The 22,130-nt window shown below is 53.4% G+C and overlaps 1 protein-coding gene across 3 annotated transcripts; it reads left to right on the top strand.

The window, feature by feature from the left end:
- The first annotated feature begins 250 nt into the window (after nt 1-250).
- On the top strand, nt 251-16,406 carry Tsku (tsukushi, small leucine rich proteoglycan). 3 transcript variants are annotated; one of them, XM_023716671.1, is made up of 2 exons: nt 251-544; nt 13,350-16,406. In XM_023716671.1, the coding sequence occupies exon 2, from the start codon at nt 13,358-13,360 to the stop codon at nt 14,429-14,431; it is 1,074 nt and encodes a 357-aa protein (XP_023572439.1). In that variant the 5' UTR covers nt 251-544; nt 13,350-13,357; the 3' UTR covers nt 14,432-16,406. The 3 variants fall into 3 exon arrangements, with proteins under 3 accessions (XP_023572439.1, XP_023572438.1, XP_023572437.1); XM_023716670.1 differs by lacking the exon at nt 251-544 and adding an exon at nt 3,887-3,981; XM_023716669.1 differs by lacking the exon at nt 251-544 and adding an exon at nt 4,583-4,808.
- The last annotated feature ends 5,724 nt before the right edge of the window (nt 16,407-22,130 follow it).

Genomic DNA, 22,130 nt, shown 5'->3' with positions numbered 1-22,130 from the left:
GCACGTGAAACTAGACCTGGCTGGAATTATCTCGTTGAGCCAGTCTCAAGGTCCAGCTGTGCAGCCGTCAATCAGGCATTCCAAACCCATTTCCACATCTGTAGAATAGAGGTAATAATCAACTACCGAAGAACTTTGCTCAGAGGATTAAGAATAAGAAGGTATGGGGAAGGACTGCAAATCCTAAGACATTCTATTAGGTTCCCCAGTTCTCAACCTAACCAAGGGACTTTAGGAAATATGCCACATGCCAACCCTGACTGACAGAATCAGAAAGGGGAGGGAGACACATTCTTTTCCCTCCAGTTCTTGTTTTCTGTTCTATCTTATGTGGCCCAGAGGCTTTGCTGACTTTGGACCTGGTGTCTTCTGACAGCCGGAAAGAAGAAAATGCAGCAGGAAAAAACAGAGGCTTGTGGAGATGTTCAAAAGATGGGAAATGAGCAAAGCAACTGAGATTAGAGATATCTTCTGACCACCACTGGAGAGTTCTCCAAGAAAGAGATCCTCAAGCAACCCTCCTAGGCCACGGGAGGCTGGCCAGGTAAGTGAGTTAAAAGCACACAGCACTCCATAGCTCACAGCCTATTTGCATCTGCATGAACTCTTGTGATCTTCCGACTGTGTCTGGGAGGCAAGGCTTCTTACTTCTTCCCATTGTACATGTCAGAAGACTAAGGTTCTAGGGGAGGAAGACATTGCCCAAGGTCCAAGCTAGCCAGAGACAGAGCGACAATGTGCGCTTAGATTTCCTGAACTTTCTACTATACCACTGTCTACCTTTTGTGGAGCCTGCAAGGTAGCAGAAAGAGCAATAGAGTCCTAAGTCCTAGCTATGCAGAGAATAGACTGTGTCTTAGTGATTTTCTCTTTGCTGAGACATTCTACCTGACACCCACAACTCTAAGGACTAGAGGCTTATTTTGGCTCACACTTTGTAGAGGTTTCATTCCATAGTCTGCTGGTCCCAGGGAAAGGTAGTGTGGCAGGGACATGGCCATGAATTGCACATGGTATGGCAGGCAGGAGGCAGAGAGAGCAATCTAGGCAGGATGGAAGGAGATAGACCCTTCAGGTCACACCCCCAGAACCAACTCCTCGGGCCAGGCTTCAGTTCCCAAAGCAGTTAGTTCTAAACTTACCAGTGGACTAATCTACTGATAAATATCACACTATGTGATCCAATCGTTTTCCTTAAGCCCCACCTATGAATGCACGAGGCTTAGGGCATCATCTCGATTCAGAACCGTAACATCGAGTACCTCTGAGTTGACCTCTTGCACTTTCTAGGCTTCTCCACTATCAACCCAAGGTGGTTGTTGTTGGGATTAAATGTCTGAATGATTTTAAAAACACCCAGCATGTTTTCTGACATGTCACAGTGGCCAGGATGACTTCAAGAAGGGTGAAGGGAGTGGAAAACAAAACACAAAAACACTTCTTAAATACAAAGTGACAGTTAACACTGTAGTAGGGTGAGGGACTGACTTTGGCAGAGAGCTTCAGGAGGAAGGGACCCTGGGTGCAAACTAGAAGAAATGGAGGGTGCCCTCCTCCCCTCTATATGGTGGAGGTTTGGAGATGAAGAGGGGTGGTCAGAGGTAGAGGCCAGGAGGCCATATCACATAGGCCTCCAACACCACACAAAGGAGTATGGCTTTTGCCAGTGAAGGGTTAAGCAGGCAAATGTCATGACTCATTTTGTGGATTTGTAGTTTAGAAAGGTCTCTCTTCCTGCAGTTTGGACTTACACAGGCGCACAGGAGCAAAGGGAGGGAAGAGTCTAGAGGCAAAGACCCTGTTAACCAGAAGCACAGCCATGCAGGAGGGGAAAGCTGCTGAGATTCTCCAGCTGAAGGTCCTGGAGGCCACCTCCTAGAAAAAGATCAAGGGCAAGTGAATGGGAAAGCTCAGAAACTACTCTAGCTCCAAGCAAGGTGTGAAGAATTATGTATCATATTAATAGTACGCGAGAGGCTCTTTAGCGGGCCAGCTGGGAAATATACCTTTCACTCCAAGCAAGAAAGGAGGACAGTTTTTAGGCCAACGCAAGAGGCAACGGACCCCTTCAAGGCTCCCTGTCACAGAGTAGAGGAGGTGTCCACAGAGGATGGACAAGCCATTCAGTTCCCCGTCCCTCCCCTCATCAGCCTGCAGAATTTTTGGCTTCCACCCCACTACCTGATGGGAGATATTTTAGCAATTACAACCACATATGGTGGCTCTTCCTGGGAGCTAGAATGGTTTTCCTAAGTTACCTTGTTTACGCCTCAGTTGTAGAAACTGTTTCTGAGAGGTCAGGTAACTTGCCTAAGCTTACTCAGGGCTGTTCAGTACTGTACAGGGCTGGAACCTGGGCCTGTCTCAGCTTGACCCTGCCCAGATGCTGGGTTAGGCCCCTTTCCTATCCAGGCAGGAAGCCTCAGGAAGTGGGGCAGGGGAAGGAGAGTTCAGAAACCTCCCTGAAGCCTCTGATGTGGACAAAGTTAAATTCTAGTAGCCTGAGTATTAAGTCCAACTGTGAGAAAGCCTGCGATACCAGTGCGGAGGGTTTTGTGAGAATTCTTGAATTGGAAGATCTCAAAGGTCTCCCCCACTGGGAAGGATGATGAGTGTAGGGGAAAGAAGGCTCCGCACTTGTAGGCCCAGGCCCTGCTGCCCTCATCCTGTACCTCTCTAACTGGTGGGGTCCACTGGTCTCAGTCTATGTGACCCTATAACCACAGGAGCCCTGCAAGACCACTTCATTCTCTGAGCAGCAGGTCTGCCTTTGTAGGGGAGACCCTCCTTCTTTTTCCAGGGGAACCTTCGCACACCCAGGATCACACACACACACACACACACACACACACACACACACACACACACACAAAGAGGCCTGAGCCCAACCAACGTTTTGTTTGTTTTTTAAAGTAATTAGGAAAGGAATAAAAGGGCTGGAAGTAGCAAGTCTGGGCTAGGCAGGAGCGCATTGCCCAACGTTTCCGTGTCTCCAAAGTGGAGCAGAAGTTCTTGGGAGGTCCAGGGCGGGACCGAAGCCTCTTGGTCCCCACCCCTACCCTCTCCAAGAACTGTCCCCCTCCAGTTTTTCCTTCCAGGGAACGCATCCATCACGTATTTTTTCCCTGCAAGCCTCTGTTTTAAAAGGTTTCTTGGCTTTGTTTCGCTTGCTTTCCTGCCTCTGTTAGCACACAGAGGTGTGGGAATGGCCGGACTGGCCGCTGAAGGAGGAGGGAACAGACTTAAACTGTTGCCTGGCCCCTACAGCTTCCCTGCCTAGAAATCCGGGCTGAAGCTGATCTTTCTCTCATAAAAGAAACAAGTAAGTCTGCGGGTTTTCTCCTCGCCCGGCCTGCCAGCTCTTCTGCCTAAGCGCAGGGCTCCTCGGTCAGCCAGTGTTTCTTTCCTCCAGGTTCTTTAGTCTCTCACACGAACTAGACATCTTCGACGCTGAAAATAAATTGGGCGGGGCAGGGGTGGAATCCGAGGAGAGGAGATCCTCTTGCCCTCATCCTCTTTCTTACCAACAACTCCTCCTTGCCACGCACACACACAGGCACACACACTTCGCGACCTCCAGATGTTCCCGACCGTGCGGCCATCTGCTGAAACTGCTCGGGCGCTGCGGGGAGGGGGCGGGGAGCAGGGATGCAGGAAGCCGGGAGCGGGGCCTGGTGGAGTGGGCGGGAGCTGAGCACTTTTGAGACGCTCCCTAGGGTGGGACCCCGGTTCGGGCGGGGGTGGGGCTGAGGGAGCGGCGGGCCAGACAGGCACTTTGGCGACACTCCCCGAGCCTCCCGGCGCGGGTTCCAGCCGTCCCTGGGCGGGGGTCCGCGGGGAGTAGAGGCAGGCGGGGCCGGGGGCCGGGGGCCTGGAGCAGGGGGCGGGGTCGGGGCCGCGCTGCTCCGGGAAAGCGCCAGCTTGAGTGCCCACGCCGGCCGCCTAGGTGAGCGCGCCGGGCGGCAGCCGCGCAGCCTTCAGGTGGGTGCGAGTCCCAGGCGCTGGGCGGGCTGCGGCGACGGTTTCTGAGCGCTGACCGGAGCTGGCCGCGGCGTCCGCAGGCGGGCGGGGCTGGGTCCCGCGGGGCCCCTCAACTTTTCCGGGACTGGGGAACCCGTACCGAGGGGAGGGGGCTTCCCGCAGACAAAGGCTCTGCCGGGTGGCCCGGGCGTGGGCCGGAGCCCCTGGGGCCTTTGTGCGGACACGCGCATCGCGGTCGTGGGCTTTGTGGCTTGTGCTCGGGCCATGCTCTGCCCGCGCCTTTGTGTGTCCGCGCCGCTGCGGTCGCGCGTGGGCGCGGGTGGACGCGGCCTGTGGCCTCAGTCGTGGACCAGGCCGTCGACGTGTCTGGTGGGCGGCAGAGGAGCGAGTGCGCGGGAGCCGGACGCCGCCCCAGCCCCGTGCTTTTCCGCACCCCCCGCCCCAGTTGGCTTCAAACTTTTCTCTGGGTGCCTAGGGCCCTAACTGCGTCCTCCCCCTGGCCACCACCCCCCGAAGGGTAGCGGGGTTGGGGGTTTTGGCCACCTTCGCCCTCACCTCTGGAGGTCCTTTGGGCTGCGCGGAGATGGGAGAGGACTAGTGGGTGGGGGTTCGGCGGCTTCTGAGGACTGGTCGGGGTCTGGACGGGGCGGAGCGAGCAGGACACCCTGCAGACTCGCTGGAGGAGGGAGGAGAGCGCCCCAGGGAGGAGAGTGAGTGTGATCGAGAGACTTCTGTTTAGTCCAGAAGCCGGCTCCAGCCCTCTCTCTGACTGGAGCCATCCCTGGTCTGCAGCCTTTCCGGGGTGAGGGGACCAGCCCGCCGAGCAGGTAGGTGGGAAGCCTCCGCGTGCCTAGCACAGGCCTGCTCTCCGCCTCGCCTCAAGGACCCCCGAGATGGGTTGGGGAAGAGGAACCGATCACACGCCGTTTTCCGTGGGACAGTTACAGGCGCCCTGTCAGCCTCGAGCTCCCTAGGATGTTGCTCAGTTTCCCTGAGTCGAGGTTTGCCCTAGTAGCAGCTTGCTGTCCGGATAACCAGAGCTGTCCACCCTCGCTGCGTCTGCCTAGGTTACTCAAACTTCTCACTGTGCTGTGGCCTTGGGATAGGTCTAGACTTGTAAAGCCCAGGTACTGGTCAGAGCGGCAGAGGGCTCAGTCCCAATGGCTTTTGATCCTGCGTGGTGTAGATAACCCTAACACCAGCCTATCTTCCCCAAAGAGCATAATGAGGACCTTCACCCCACGCTGCACACCAGGGGGAGGGCGCTGGCCTCTGCCATGGGAAGGAGGGCATGCGGACACTTTCCCTATGTCTCTGGGCCTTCTGGAAGGGTGATAGGGACAACCTCTCTCCCTCCTTGCTTTCTGACTGATCGCCTGAGGTCCCAGAACCTGGAAATGCTTTGATATGTAACATACACCTCCTTTCTATCTTGACCGGTTCTTGGGCAGAACTGCTCCCAAGGAAGGGGAGGCAGGAATGCAACTCAGGTTTCTAACACCCTTCTCCACTGAGGCAAAAGCAAAAGCAGAGGACTCAGAAATGGAAGAAAAGAAGGAATTGACAGCTGTTTTTTTCATTTTTTTTAACCTTATGTTTTAAAAGACAGCTTATTGGTGGGCAGAAATCAGATCTCATTTGAACTTCTGATTCAAAGCAGCGGTGGTGCATTGAATAGTTCACTCATCCTGCTGGACAGGGTGGTGGCGCACACCTATGTGATCTCAGCGATTCTCCATGGCTGAGGGTAAAAAAGCAGTTCACGTCACTTCTTAGGGCAAAGCAGGGCTATCCTTGGGAACTGAGGATACTTTCTAAGGAGGGCTGGGCCCACCCTGGAAGTCTGCTATCAAAGCAACTTTTAAGGACAGGCTAATGGATGAGGGGCTCAACAGAGCAGATGATTCTGCTCCTGCACAGTGTTGGTGGTTTTTTTTTTTTTTTTTTCATCCTAGGGATGAAATCCAGGGCTTCATATACGCTAGGCAAGCAATCTCTGGTCGAGCTGCAGCAGTATCCAAAAGCCAGAGGGCCTTTTTTTGAGATAGTGTTTTATTAAGTTTTCCAGAATAGTTTCAAACTTGTAATCCTCCTGCCTCAGTCTCATGGGTAGCTGAAATTAGAAGTAGCTGGGATTACCTTTTTTTTTTTGAGATAGTGTTTTATTAAGTTTTCCAGAATAGTTTCAAACTTGTAATCCTCCTGCCTCAGTCTCATGGGTAGCTGAAATTAGAAGTAGCTGGGATTACCCATAGCTGCTCAGGTTGTGAAGTCAGTGAATGCACAGGGGAGGCAGGAAGGGATGCCTACAGAGGCAACAGCATGTGTGGGACTCCATGGGCTCTGAAAACAGTACAGAGGAGGTCAGTACTATTGACTGTCGGAGGTAAGGTCCGGGGCTGGGGAACTGGAGTTGACCTGGAGATAAGTGGGAAGGCCAAATTACTGAGAATCACTATAAGCTGAGATTTGAACCTTGGGTACTAGAGACCTGTAGGAGGGCCTACAGGCAAAACTGATTAGGATTGCCCTTTCACAAAACCCTCTGGCTTTTGGATACTGCTGGAGGCTAAGACCAATCTGGAGGCAGTGTTCTAGAGGTAGAAGGTCCAGGTTTGTCTCCCACTCCATTGCTCTGTGGTGAGGGGACAATTCACTGGTCTGATTTTTAGTCTCCTCATCCTTCAAATGAGGGCGCTAATTGCTGCCCTGAGGTCTGTTGTGTACATTAAATGGAATAATGACTAACGTGTGTTAATAAGATGAGAAGAGGTTTGGAGCATGCATTGTGGTATACAGACATTTGCTGGGTGGTACTCACAAGAGAAGGGCGTTAAGTTCAAATCCAGCTTGTAGTTATCCTCAGCCTTCAGTTCAGCTCCAGTTCTACCAGGAGTCTAAACCTGATTACACTGCTTGACAAAGGCTTAAGTATTTTGAAAGCATCCTTGTGTGGAAGGAAGTTTGCTCCCCTGACATTTCATTCATCTGATTTAACCCCTTCATGTGGCAGTGGAACTAGACATAGATTCTTGTACACAGACAGAGCCGTGTGAGTACAGGCTGAGGTGACACTTTGGTGAATGAGGGCAGATTATGTTGGAAAGACCTCATAGAGGAGGCAACTTTTAAATCAAGCAACCAAGAGTTTGCAGTAGGGTCCCCCTTTGTTGTCATTGTCAGAAGGGGCAGCCCAAGCAAAGGCAGGAGGTCCTAGGGAAGTACTGGGTCTCTAGCTAGAAAGCTGTCTTTGTGAAGTGGGCTTTAAACAGTGCAAGTGGGCCTCCTGACCTGGCCTGGTCAGAGTGAGGGAGAAGGAAGGCAGTGACCTACCCACCCTGGAGTGGCTGCTCACTTGACACCAAGTCTTCACTCTGTCACAGGCAACACAACTGCTTCAGTCTGCTTCAGCCTCTGTGACTCTCCCAATTCCCGCTTACCAGTGCCTGGTAGGGGCCCTGGGTGGTGCCCTGAAGCAGAATCCAAGGCCTCAAAAAGTGTATTTGGGTTTTCTCCATCCTGTGCCCCTTTCTAGCCTAGGCATCTGCTGGTAAGCTCTTTCTTTTCCCTGGCCCCTGTACGCACCCATTGGGTGGGGGGAGGTCAATGTGCCGCTTGGGCTGAGTCTTCACTTTCCTTCAGTAATTACCTCACAGTGACCTACTGGCACAGTACTAGGCCTCTCACCATGGTACAGGTGAACCCTTAAAATTCCAGCCTCAAGTAGGGGCACACTGGAGCCTCACAGTAGGTAAAGGCCTGTCTGGAAGGGCCCAGTCTGCAGAGTTATAAACTGCTCCTTGTGTGTACATGTTCTGGTTCACATCTACAGGGACTTGAACATTATCAGGAGGAAGAAATATTGGAAGGAGAAAACAGTACCAGCCTTGCTGTCACTCTTGATGAGGCTACTGGGCTTTCAGGCCCCACCTCAGTACAATAGGGACATTTGACACGATGTTGCAGAGTGACTGAAGAGATAACAGTTGAGGAAGTGGTTGAGGAAAAGGCTGAGAGGTTCTTTTGGTATTGGTCATTTTCTAAATATGTAGAACTTTCATAGAGAACCAGGTATATGCCAGGCCCAGTGCTGTGGTCCCTTGTCACACACAGGGCAGACAGGCAAATACGTGATTATAGCCTAACCCTGTTAGCACTAAGCGGTCATCCACACATTTGTAAGCTGAAGTAATGTGGCATAGGGAGCCCTGAACGTGGAGCTAAGATGTCAGGCTCTGAGTGCTGGTTTCCCTGCTATCCAGGTGAATACTGCTCAAGTGCTTGCCTATGATCTCTGTGGTCAGGGCTGAGGTGTGGCAGAGAGGAGATGGCCATGAAAGCGAGGTGAATTGGTGGGCTTGCACGCATGGCATGTGCAGCATTAGTGATTCGGTAGGGACAGTTGGCCCTGGCAGGCTTTGGCCCTGTAACCCAACCTGCAATTCCAGAGCTGATTAAGTAGGTGGAGGGCAGGACCCTTGTGAAATTTCCATCTGGGGATTTCACTGGCATCAGCTTGCTCATGACCAAGGGACCAGGAAGAGGGGAGGGGGAGGAGAAGCAGCTGGTTGAGGCAGAGGCCCAGTTCACATAGGTGCTGGGCCCTGGGCCAGGTTGCACCTTGGCTCCCTCCCCACCTGGTTTTTGCATGTAGAGCACCCTGTTAAAGTTGGGGGCAGGACATAGAGCATTCTATGGTCCAGAGCAGCTATTATGTGGCACTAGTGCAGGCAACTAGGACGAGGGAGGTTCTAGCTATAACCTGTCCCCTGCTGTCAGAGGAAGGAGGCTGGGGACCTGATAGTCATCAGCAACATAGCTGGAGGAGTTGGCACAGGAGCTGCAGCCTGCTGCGCACCTGGCCCTTCTCAGGGAAAGCTATGAAGAAGACATCGTCATTGCCTTCAGGAAGCCTTGTAAGCTGCTGCGGTCACTCTCCCAGGCAGTAGGCACTTACACAGGGCAGTACTGAACAGAATGCTTTATGTTCTGTCACAGTCCTCTGCTCTTATCTCAGTTGAGGACACCAGGGCTGGTAGGCAGAGCTGGATTCACTTCTGGTTCTGGGACCTAGCAACCACCCTCTTCTTGGGCTCCTTGATCATCCAGCTCTTGTTGGTGCGTGCCCTTGGCTGGCTGCTCTGTCCCAGACGAGGAAGGGTGCACAGGTGGGGAAGTCCAAGCTCTGCCTCAAGCTGTTCACCATGCAAGTCTGAGCAGAGAATTTGTCTCTGAAGGAGGCCTGTTGATGGCCTGTGGTGTGAGAGGCCAGGCGGGAGGGGAGGCTGGGAGTGAGCCCGCGTGGACAGAGCAGGCTTTGTCCTCTGTGGGGCCAGGCCAGCAGGGGAGATGTGTGCCGTGCTTGCCGCAGTGTGAGGGTCCGTACCCAGTGCCGGGGCCCTGGCATCACTGCCCCCCTCTGCATCTCCATCACCACTGACTTTCAAGCCACGAGATTCTCTGAGTTTGGCAGGTGTGATTGAAGGCTGAAAGTTGTTGAGTGTCCACCATCAAGGTGATGGCTCTCGCCACTCTGACTCCCGAGCAGGGTGCACCTCCAGGTGAGCGTGTAGGCACAGGACCAGGCAGGATGGAGAGCACTAGCAGATGCCCCTGGCCGGGAAAGTTTGATTCCTGTAGGTAGGAGCAGAACCCCAGAGGGCAGTACATGTGGCCCTGAGCGAGAGCTCTTTGCGGCAGGTATCTCTCAACAGGGCTTGGTTGTCAAGAGGAGAGAACTTCTGGAATCATTAAGGCCATAGTTTACTCTTGCCCTTGTGGGCCATGAGCAAACTTTCCTCAGAATCAGTGTGAATTTGGCACTCAGCCCGACCACAAATACCTCTTGCCTTTGTCCCTGTAGAGCCTTAGAGTGTGTCCCTCCAGTGGGGGAAATGGGTGTGCTGGAGGCTGGGGGCCGGTGCAGTTCTGAGGCAGTTAGGGACCCAGTCCTGAGGCAGAGGCCCTTTTCCTCCTGCCCCTCTGTTCTGGTCCATGAGTAGATATCTTCTATCTGCAGTTTAGAGTTTGGAAAAAAGGGATGAATCTTGGCGGAAAGATCCTTTTCCCCTGCCACCCTTGGCGGCCACTGTCTGTCTTTCCCTTCCTTCTGAGGGGAAAGATCTGGCTTCAGGGTGAGCAATGTTAATACTGCTGGATAGGTGGGAAAGCCAGACATGGAAGCAAAGGTCACACAGATTCATGTGTGCTGGGTCCAAGGCTGGCATTAGTGGTCTTGCGACACATGGGTCTTTGTCCCCATTGCTAGTCTGTAAGCTCTAAGAGGTCAAGGTGCTGGTGTCTTCAGTCCCTCCCATATTCCAAAATAGCCTCGCCCTGTACTTTGTATTATGTAGGGATTTAATAAATGATTTTGTTAAATTTTAAAGTCCTGAGACTCCTGCAGTTTATAGAGGAGATGGAACTTGACCATCTCCCATGGGAGCAGCTTGGGACAGCAGGGACTAAGAACTAGGGCTCCTGATATCCTTTGGAACTTGTTACCCTGCCTCTGGGTCATTGTCCTGGAAGGTGGTAAAGATGTGTATCCTTGGGTTCTCCTCTGGGAACTTCATCTGGAGTACAGTCTGGGGGAGAGACAGCCTGAAACAGCATGTTAGTATCCTGACCTTGCTGGGCCTGTTCCCCAAGGTTCCCTCATCTTCTCTCCTCATAACTTTTTGATGTCAGGCAGCTCAGCAAGTAACTTCTGTTTTCTTTACTACAAGTGGGGATTATGTTTCTGGCCTGGTTTGTTGACTGAGGACTGGATGAGAGGAGGTCTGTCAAGGCCCAGTATATGGTGGAAGCTGGCTCTTGTCACAGTGGCCCCTCCGGCTGAGGATGCTCTGGACCCAAGCCTGGTGTGGAGTAATTGCCTTAGGAGCATTCTCCTTCCTTGTCATGGGATGGGGTGGTGACCTCAGCCTGCCCCCTTGCATCTGGTGTTACTGCCTGAGTTCTAGCGGTGCTCGGGAAAGACTTCTCTGTATGTGCGGTCTTCCTGTGAGGGTTATCTACTGCTGTGAGGTGTGCAGGGCAGGCTTTGCTGCCCTATGGTACTGAGGACAAGAGGCTAGAGGGGACAGTGTTGGGGTTGGGTTTGAGCTGCCTGTTACATAAGCAGGAGGTCATGAGCGAGCGGCTTGGCCTTTCATGGGCACATTGTATAATCACCTCTGTGAAACCAAATGGTAATCTCAGGGCCCTGTGTGGTGTTTGCTTAAACCCCAAGAAGGGTGGGTCTGAACAGATCCGCTTAGCAGGGGAGGCAGGGCTTGTAGTGGTAATGAACTCTGTGGGAGGAGCTCCCCCAGGGGAACAAAGGGGGCCTGAAGCAGCTTAATATTTTCCTTCTGTTCCAGACCTTGGAACACTCTGTCCTGCCTCAGCTGGGACCAAGCCCAGGATGCACCTGGGTTGGGTTTAATCCTCAAATTGGCCTCTACAAAAGAAAAGGGCAAAAAACAGGGGCCTGTTTTGGGGGGGAGGTGGTGGTGTCAGGAGAACCTCCTTGTCCCAGGCCCTGTGCAGAGCTCAAAGACAGATCAAGTGGCTGCACCTCTAAAGTTTCATGCAGGCCCGTAATGCTATCCAGCTGCTTCTTCCCTACCCCTCTGGCCACAGTCTCAAAGGTGGGAGGGTCCCTGGCTCCCTTTCCCCACCACCTCTACTCCCTTCCCTGAAGGCTAGTGGAAAGGAAGAGATAGGTAAGAGGAGCCCAGCCAGGAGCCGCTGCGCAGAGATGGGTAGCCTCAGACCCCAAGCTGTCAGTTAGGGACTCTCACTGTGCCACCGCCTGGTTCCCAGGCTAGTGCCGCTGAGCCCCAGCCCTGGGAGCCACAGGGAGCATTAATGAGCACAGGCTCCGAATGGGTGGATGGAGGGGTGCGTGATCATTAGGTGTGACAAGATACACATACTGCCTGGCACACATGACAGCTACTGTTGCAGCTATACAGAAAGGGAAACTTAGGAGAGGGGAGGGGAGGTGGCTTGCACTGTGACAGATGTTTGTGGGAAAAGCCCCTTCTGGAGGCTGCCTCTCCACCGGCTCACTTCCAGGCCTCTTGGAGGCAGCACATTTAAATAGAGGAATGGAAATTGGATAGCCCTGCGTTCTAATCCTGCCCTGCCTTGTACTGGTGTGGGGTCCTCTCTGCGTTTCTGTTCTGCATCTCCTTAACGGGGGAATGAGCCCACCTGCCTGCCCCAGGTTAGTGCAAGGATCACAGAGCTGTGAGAATTCTGTCAACTAGGGGCAGCACAATGAGACAGGGGCTCAGGGTGGCTGCCCCCCAGGCCCAACTGGGAATCTAGACACAGGGTCTCCAGCTGGAAGGAAGGCCCTGCCTCAGGAAGACTGAGCGCAGGGCTGAGGTGACTCAGTGGGGCTCATTGCAGGGGGAGCAGCAGCACCTTGTTCTCGGGAGTGGGAGTGGGACTCAGCCACTACATGGGCCCGAGCTTCCTGTGTGTGTGCCCCGTCAAGTGCCATAGCACTTAGCTGAGAGGCCGTGGGTATGTTTGTAAAGTCTCAAAGGCTCTGCTGTTTCCTCTTGGTGAAATGGAGATTTAATTTCTGCCCTGAAGGGTGGTTGTGGAGGTCAGTGAGACAGTGCCAGGAGGCAGCTGGCCCAGTACCCACTGTGTAGCGTATGCCCAGCCGAGGTGACTGGAGTACCCTAAGCCTAGCTCTATGCTGGGACCCCTTCCTTGGCAGGGACGAGGTCCACACCAGCCCACAGTCCCTAAGCCATCTGAGCTGGAGATGCAGCTTCTAGCTGCCCAGAGCCCCAGGGCACAGGCACGAAAGGCTTCAGAAAAGAGCCAGCCAGCGCAGGCCCTCTTGCATCTGCTGCTCTTATTTATTTATTTATTTATATGTTGTTTATTTATTTGGTACAGGGTCTCGCTGTGTGGCTCAGACTCACAGTGATTCACCTGTCTCAGCCTCTCCAGTGCTGGGATTACATGTGTGTGGCACCATGCCTGGTTTTGGTGGCCAGCATAGTATGCCTGGGGTTCTGAGGCCAGCATAGCATGTGGTACCAGGGATCAAACCCTGGTCTTTGCGCTTGCTAGGCAGGTGCTTAGACCACCAAGCCATCTCCCCAGGCCACATCTGCTGCTCTTGCTTATGATCATAAGTAGCTACTGTTTCTGGTTGAAAAGCCACCAACCTGCCATACCTTTTTCCATACTGGTAGGGAAGCAGGCCAGAGAGGAACACAGAGTAGGGATCCTAGAGTACTTCAGAACAGTATTCTGGGGTGGGTGCTGCGTCCAGCCCTGCTCCTGCCGTGCGGGGTGGGGTAGCAGCTTTCTGGGGTGTCCACCCTCACCTGTATGTGTGGCTCTCTCTCCAGTCCCCACCATGCTGTGGACCCTGCTGCTGCCCCCGCTGTTCCTGCTGGCTGTGAGTGGAGTGCAGACCACCCAGCCGTGCTTCCCTGGTTGCCAGTGCGAGGTGGAGACCTTCGGCCTCTTCGACAGCTTCAGCCTGACCCGTGTGGACTGCAGTGGCCTGGGCCCTCACATCGTGCCTGTGCCCATCCCTCTGGACACAGCCCATCTTGATTTGTCCTCCAACCGCCTGGAGACAGTGAACGAGTCAGTGTTGGCAGGGCCTGGCTACACTACTTTGGCTGGCCTAGATCTCAGCCATAACCTACTCTCTAGCATCTCGCCCACGGCCTTCTCTCGACTTCGCTACCTGGAGTCTCTGGACCTAAGTCACAATGGCCTGACAGCACTGCCAGCTAAGAGCTTCACCAGCTCCCCCCTGAGTGATGTGAACCTCAGCCACAACCAGCTCCAAGAGGTCTCTGTGTCTGCCTTTGCGACCCACAGCCAGGCCCGGGCACTGCACGTGGACCTCTCCCACAACCTCATTCACCACCTGGTCCCACAACCTGTGGGCTCTGGCTTGCCCATGCCCACCATTCAGAGTCTGAACCTGGCCTGGAACCGGCTGCGTGCTGTGCCCAATCTGTGGGACCTGCCCCTGCGCTATCTGAGCCTGGATGGGAACCCTCTGGTGGCCATTGGCCCAGGGGCCTTCACAGGGCTGGCAGGCCTTACTCATCTGTCTCTGGCCAGCCTGCAGGGTCTCCCCCAACTGGCATCCCATGGCTTTGGTGAACTGCCCAGCCTGCAGGTCCTGGACCTGTCAGGCAACCCCAAGCTCAAGTGGGTAGGAACTGAGGTGTTCTCGGGCCTGGGATCATTGCAGGAGCTGGACCTGTCGGGCACGGGACTGGTGCCCCTGCCTGAGGCCCTGTTGCATCACCTCCCAGCATTGCAGAGTGTCAGTGTGGGCCAGGGCACTCGGTGCTGGCGCCTGGTACGGGAAGGTGCCTACCCTCGGCAGCCTGGTTCCAGCCCCAAGGTGGCCCTGCACTGTGGAGACACCCAGGAATCTGTTGCCAGGCGCCCAGACATTTTGTGACGAATGATATAGCCTAGGGCCACATGACAGACTGCTGCCCTGGGCTTGCTCGGGTCCCATATAACTTATATTTTAATGTGCCAATGCCAGCAAGAGTCTGTGGGCCTAGTGGTGGCACCACCATGGAGCCACAGGCCTACCAACAGCTTTGTGTCTGGGCCAGCACCCAAGAACAAAGCCATTCCTTTGTCCCTGTTGCCCCTGCAGACCACAAGCAGAGGGGGATCGGTACCACGCCAGACTCTGGTCCCTATCTGCTCCCCTTCCTTACTTGTCCCACAAGTGCCTTGCCTCTTTGGGCTGAGCAGACCCACAGCAGGAAGAGGGTAGGTGGGAGCCACCACTGCAGGGCAGACTCAGGTCCACTGGATTGAGTGTCCCCTTGGCTCATAGCCCTGGCTCTTAGGGACAGGAGTCCCTTTTACAACTTATTCCTTCTTTGCTTTGGAACCCTAGGTAGAACTTTACTTACTGAAGGGATTAAAGAGAAAATTGAGTCCACCCTACTTATGGAACAGCTGGGAAAAACGAGGCCTAGAGAAGGAATGTAATCAGAGGTCCCCCTGGGTGGAAGTGTGACCAGTACCCGGCTTCCTACCTCCTGCCCAGGCCCTCTGTACTTCCTGTCTTCTTTAAACCATCCCTTTCCTGGGCTTCCCCGTGCTGTTTCTGCAGCAGGAGCAAAATGGATAAGGGGAGCATGGGTGCACTACCAGCTGTGTGGCACGCACAAGCAGGTCATTTCACCTTCCGGAGCCTCTGAGAGCTTAGGGCATGCCAGTCCTGGGTCTGCCACCTCCTCCTGTGGGGCAAGGTCTCCAAGAATCAAGACTGAAAAGATGCCTGTTTCCTTGGAGATGTGCAGGGATGCTGTGCTAGAGCCCCTGCAGTCCTCGCCTCCAGCGGCCCACCCTGACTTGGTCCCCACAGGCTGAGCTCACAGAGTCCTCGAGTTCCCTTCACCCTCACATAGGTAGGGTCTGCCTCACCACTTATACTCCATCCCGGGGTGACATCTCAGTTTCCCAACCCTGGGCTCTTTCCTTTGCCTTCATTTTATAAGAATTGTTGCCTTTTAAATGAATTGTCGCTTTCAACCCCCATCCCCCCTACCTCTGCTGGCAGGGGATGGAAACATGTCATTTATAAAACAGGAAGAGTTGCATTTGTTCACTTTTATGATACTGTGTTCTGGGCATGTGTTGGTCTTGGGTGGGAGCCAGCCCTCAGGGGCTCTGTGGGCATCCGGCTGTCCCACAGGCAGCCCCAGGCAGTGGGAGCTCTTTCTCCACCAGCCCAACCCAGCACCTGGTCCCACTTTGGTTTAATAAATGCTCTAAAGACCTCTTTCCATCATTCAAGCGACATTTGCCGACAGTGCCTAGACTGGGCTCTGGGCCCACAAGGAGGGATTAGGTCAGGACCTGGGGATATTGTTTGGCCTGAAAAGCCCTGCAGTCTGCCAGGATACGAGGGGAAGGTGATGCGAAGGAGGAGTTCCTCAGGGGCGCTGGGTTTTTGCTGCAGCCAGCACAGTGTACCTTCCTCACTCCTGGTCACCACAGCTCCACCAGCTGGGTGTTTGGCCATAACCTTGGGCACATGGCTGCCTTTGCCTGGCCGTTACTGTGGGACCCTGGCCTCTCCCCCATCTGTGCCCCCTCAACTTCCTGCTTACCAGGAGACCCCATTCCTGTCCTGCTTTAGGAGCTTTCCCTGAAGGACCCTCTCACCTCCTTCCTGTCAAATGACACAGTGTGGTACGTTGTTCATCTTCAGTGTTTCAGCCGTTTTGGCTCCGTAACTCCTGGCTGCACATTCAGTGAAAGAGCTTTCCTCTTGTTGATGCTGTCCACAGGAGTCTCAGGAACATCCGCAGCATCAAGCTGTTGCCGATCCCAGTGAGATGTGGTTAAAATGTACAGTTCATGTTTAACTTTTAAAAACTGATTACAGTAAAGGACACATTACCATTAATCACCCTCAAAGTCTCACTTTGACTACACTAGTCCCAGCATTCTTGCCACTTTCTATTTTTTGGTGGTACCAGGGATCGAACTCAGGACCTTGCACTTGCTGGGCAAGCACTTATTCCACTGAACTATCTCATTGGTCCTTCTTGCCACTTTCTGAAACAGTTTTGGACGTCCTATTTCCTGTGCTTCTGGGGTGGGGGAAAAATACGGTGAATGCTGCCGCACAGTGTCATCCGGCAGAAAGGTGGGTTTGTAAAAATGTGGGGTGTCCTCACCCCCTTTCACCTGAGCTGGCACATGTGACTTCTGGTTCTTCTGCAAAGTGAGAGCGGCTATGACAAAAGGTAAATGTTTTGAGTTGATTCAGGGCACTGAGACAGGCATGACAGCATGATTAAAAACATAGAGGCCTTCTAGAACTGCTTCAGGAAGTGGTAAGAAAGATGGATAAGGCTCTCGAAGCAAGGGGAGTGTTTTGAGAGGGATTCGCCAGTCTCTTGTGCTGTAAGAATTAAAAACATTTAAACGTTCACTGTTTTTAGGTCACACCTAGTACTTTGCTAGACCCTGGATGGGATGGCAAGATAAATGTTTGTCCTGTGTTTGTTCTGGGAGCTCATTCCTGGTTTGAGGGGTAGAGAGACACGGAGTCTTTGGCCCAGAGTGTCCAGGGCAGCCCTGTGTGGAGCCAGGACTGGGAGGAGCAGACCAGGCTGGATGAGGCTGGCCCTTGGGAGGTGTCTTGTCTGGTCTCTGTACCAACCGGAGTGCCGGACCCAGGGGGCAGCCATCTGCCAGTGCAAGAAAGAGCTGAGGGATTGCCTGGGGTGCGGGGGTCTCACAGCTCACAGTCCCTAGGATGGGTAAGGGGGCGTGGCCACTGGCTGCTATCCTGCCTGGGCCTCCCACATTCCAGGGACAAGAGAGGATTCAGAGGCAGGGGTGCGGGATGGTCGGGGTACTTCCACCCAAAGTACCCGGATCTTCCAAGGCTACTCTTGGGCAGGAGAAATCCTCGGAGGGCCTGGGTACCACAAGTATAAGACAAGAAAGTGAACTGAAGGGTAGGGAGGGACTTGTGCAACTTCTGTCTGCAAATGGGGCCGTGGTGAGGCTCTCGGATGCCTCTTCACCGCGGATTCATGCTGACGGGCAACACAGCCTCGCTGCCCCACAGCTCTGGCCTCCTGCCCGGGGCGCCCAGCTTCACACAAGCAGGCCTCAGTCCGGAGGTTCTGCCCAGCACTAGGGCGGAGGTTCCTGGCCTGCAGCGCCACCTCGTGGTCACACAGAGTTAGACAGTGCCGGATAAGGCGGCTAGAGGCAGAGCGCCTCTGTGGGCTGCCAGTCTGTCCACCCTTGCAGCTAGACCCCGCCCCTCTGGCCTCGCCCCTGCAGGGATCCAGACACCTGGCCTGGGGCCTTAGGATCTGAAGGACTGGCTCAAGGTGGTTTAGGCAAAGGTTTGTTTTGAAGTCAGGAGGATTAAACTCTTGGGTCCATACCAAAGGCAGTAGGGTCAGTTTGCCCCTCTTTCAACAGCGGGTGTGTGTGTGTTGGGGAGGGGGGAAGAAGCAGCTCTGGGCATCATGGTGGTTGGCTCAGAACTGGCTATGAAATTTGTGGGGTCCCATGAAAATGAACATGTGGAACCCCCTCTCCAAAGATTTCTAAAAACTTCAAGTTGAAAACAGAGTATGAAACTAGTATGGGGTCCTTCGGAGGCCCCACTGTCTCTGAAGGCAGCCCGCTGGGCTCCGATCATGTCCAGAGCAGGAAGAGGCAAGTACAAGGACAGTACTACTTAGGATGGCAGAAAGTCTGCGTGTAAACCAGTCCTGCTAGAGTTGAAGGGCAGATTAGTCTTCCAAGTGCAATGTTCTCCCCATCCCCAAGTTGCCTTGGCGGAGGTCATCACAGGCTCACGTAGCCTTACATCGTGCTCCGCATTCCTTGTGACTAATGTTCACTGTGGGGCAAATTCCTTGGAGGTCTCATGTTTATTCTGTCAGTGACAGCATCCACCAGTGGTCAGGGAGTGCTTGGCGGCGACGTTGGCCACTGGAGCACATTGCTCAGTGTCCTAGGTAGTGAACTGCCAATGAAGTTGCTCTGTGCTTCGGTATAGTGTCAAGAGTGCAACTTGGCTTCCAGTGACAGCACGTATTGACACACTTAGGTCACATTCCTGCGCTTATGTTTCTCTTTGTTTGCTATATTTTGTTTATTTGAGCACCAGTGTTTGTAGTTATGGAGATCATTGTGTTTGTTTAACTTGGAGAGAAAGTCTTCCTGTGTTTATTCTTTAATTCCCAAAGCTATTTGTCATTTTTGTCCCATACTCATTAGTCAGAATGTTTTGCATTAGGAATACAGGAATGTGATTATTTTGGAGACAACGTCTTACTCTGTTGGCCAGGCTGGCCTTCAATTTGTACCTTAGCTTGTGATATATGTAGGATTAAACTCAGAGGTATTTTATCACTGAGTTACAGCCTCAGTGTTGTAGTTTGGGGTTTTTCAAGGGAAACAATACCATATAGGACATATATTTTATAAAATTATAGAATCATATACAAAGAGTGCAGGAAATCTGTCCATACACTAAGACCAAAGAATCCAGCTAAGGGCCTAGATCCTATGGTCATGTCCTGCATGAGCCCAGCTAAAGACCTAGAGCCCCAAACAATACCTCCTATGAGTCCAACTGAAAGCCTAGAGCCCAAGACAATGTCTCATGCAAGCACATTTCATGGATCTGTGCTGGGAAGGCCCATAGGTTAATGGTGGAAGCTAGAAAGTCTGTGCCAGTGGGATGAAGGACCTGTGCTAGCAGGCTGAGGGGTCTGCCCTGGAGCTAGGAAGCAACGCTCAAGGTAAGCACCAGAGCACTTTTGATGGTAACAGTCAAGCTCATCAGAAAAGCCAGCATGATGAACTCCTCTAAGAGAACCAGCTGCTCCCAAGGCCCTTCCAGCAGCTTGCAGCGGCTTCTCTTCAATTCTGCCTCTTATGCTTTGGGCAACAATTCTTAGGTGGGCCTCCCACAGCCAGCATCACACTAGTTCAGTTCACTTGGGTGTTACAAGTTGACCACCAGTTGTCAATCCACCACACTCAGACATTTTAATTTTTTAATTTTGAGGCAGGGTTTAAGTTTCCCAGTGTGGCCTCAAACTTACGATCCTCCTGCCTCTGCCTCCTAAGTAGCTGGGTTTCCAAGTGTCAGTGAGGACACCCCGTCATTTGTGTTTCTTGATGTAAACATAGCTTGCATGTAGTATGTGCATAAAACATTCATGTTGTCTTCCTGACACAGAAAGACACAGAGGAAGAGAAACTGGTTAGAAGACAGAAGTCTTAACCTAGGAACAGTTTTCTAATTAGTTGCTTCCTAGAAGGAGCAACTTGTCCAAAGGCAAATAATAAATTTTGGTGTCATCCTCCTGCTGAGGTGCAGAAGGACAAATAACTCTCCTTTGGGCTGAAAATGGGGAAGGTGCTGATTCAGGGAACTTGGGCTAGGCCCCACCCTGCAGGAGCTTTCCCCCTCAGAGCCTGTCTCTGCCACTCCAAGCCGACTCCCAGAGACGCCACCAAGCCACCTCCGAGCCTGTCTCTGGGTGTGCGGTGGCCCCATGGTGCCGCCCTCCCTGCTTCCCTGGGGATGAGCCAGTGGACACACAGCCCTTCAGAAGACACTTAGAGTTTGACATATCATTTATCTTAAGTTTGAAATTTTGGGGGTCAATTTATAAGCCTGCTGTGGTGCCAAATAGTTTTCAGCAGAGTTGCTTCAGGACCCATCAGTTCCCAGCGGAGATACTGTGGAAGCTGCAATACTCAGGAATTAGCTGGAAAAAATGTTCTGCCCTCTGCCCCAGTGCATTTCCAAACCAGGCCAGAGGCTTTTACAGACACAGCACATGGAGAAAAAGCCTTCAGATGTCCTTCCTGAGGTGTGAGCCACTGCCTTCCCCTAGCCTAGGGCAGATCCCAGGCAGAAGGACCGAGTGGCTGGGTTTTGAGGGATGTTCCCTTCTATCCTTGCTCTTGGCTGTGGCTGTCTGATGTCGCTCCTAGATGGGGCAAGAGTGATGCTGAAGGAAGGATTAGGGCCAGGTGCCTGGCTTCCGTTTCCAGTGGGGCATTTGCTAAGTCATGGGGAATAAGGGTCTCTGAGCATGCATAATTCTCCAAGTGCATAATACTCCTAGGAATGTTTCTAAGGAATATGAAGGAGTGACATGTGAGAACCTTGGGGCTGGAGATGAGACTCAGAGTCCTGAGCCAACCCGATGGCTGTTGTTCCTAGGCATCGAGCTCTCCAGGGTTGCCTGTACACTGACAGCAACAGCTGATGGCACAGCCCCCGACCCAGCCCTGCTGTCCCACTCTTCCCTATTGCTAACTTACTTATGCCATGCTGGCAGCAAAAGATCAGGGAACATTTCAAATGAGAGCCCTGTCTCCTTGGAGGGTAGCTTGTCTGAAGGGAGCAGGCAGAAGAACTGTTGAAAAGGACATAGACTGGCTGTTTTGCAGTTACCTCACCCTGTGTGGAAGGGCCGCTCATGTTTGTTCACAACCACCTGGGTAGACTTGGCATCATCCCACAGCCAGCGCCTACTCCCAGCCAAAGGTCTGGACAGACCCCTGTACCCTGGGGCTCCACTGCCCACTCTGGACAGGAGCTGGGAGAATAGACGTGGGTGCACTACCCTGATAAGGGGCTTTCCCTTCTTCTCCTCAGGCTGGGGACCTAGGTGAGGGGAGCCCAGGCTGCAGTGAGGCCAGAGAAGGACAGGGGAGGAGGAGAGGAGTGGAAGCCCCTGGGAAGGCAGAGCTGACCTTCAAAGGTAGAGCTTCTGGAACACTCGCCCCACACTTGGGCAGGGCCTCCACCACACGGGCAGAGGGAGGGGCGGCGGCGGGGGGGGGGTGTTTCACAGCCTTTGCTTTGCTAGCCTGTTCCGAAGGAAGCCGCCCAAATGTGGAGGGGACTGGGTACGGGGCACGCACACTCGCCAACCTGCTCAGGCTGTTCCTTCTTCCCTAGGGCTCCCCTCACCTCTCCTAGGAAGCCCTCCCTGACTCTGTCCACCCACCCACGGCAGGGTGGGATGCTCCCCTTTCCTCTCCATCAGCACCTGGTTTTCCTGCAGACCGACTGCATCCCACTTATTTTGTGTTTATTTTTCCAGCTTCCATTCTAACTGAGAGCCTTAACTATGCCTGTTTCGCTCCCAGTGGTCCACAGCACCCAGACTGGTGCCTTGCACATGGGTGGTCAGCAATACCTATGTACTCAATTAGTAAGGCCTGTTACACCCCTTGTACTGATTGTTACTGACAGGAAGACTGTTGGGAAAAGGTGCCCTCGAAACCACACAAGACCACACTCATGTTAGCTGGCAAAAAGAGGCGGTTTATTGAGGGCGACTAGCATGTGCCGGGCTGCTCAGCAGACCTGAACAGCAGCGATGGCTGGGGAGGCAGGCACTTTGTAGAGCAGGCAGGATTGGGGAAGGGGAGTCATGAAGTGTCCTTCGCTGGACCAGAGTGTTCTGAGCAGGTGAGAATGGGGAAGATGAGTCATAAAGTGTCCCTGGCTGGGCCGGTGTGTTCTGGGCCCAAAGTATTGAATCCTTGAAAGCAAGCTGAACAAAGCTATGTGCATAAGCAGCCGGTCGCCCACAGTCAAGATTAAATCTTTGCAGCAC

This window comes from Octodon degus, unplaced genomic scaffold (assembly GCF_000260255.1).
Source record: "Octodon degus isolate 3935 unplaced genomic scaffold, OctDeg1.0 scaffold00049, whole genome shotgun sequence".
In the NCBI taxonomy this organism is placed as follows: Eukaryota; Metazoa; Chordata; class Mammalia; order Rodentia; family Octodontidae; genus Octodon; species Octodon degus.
Note: the sequence above shows the minus strand (reverse complement) of the source record. Positions and strands in the feature narration are given on the sequence as shown.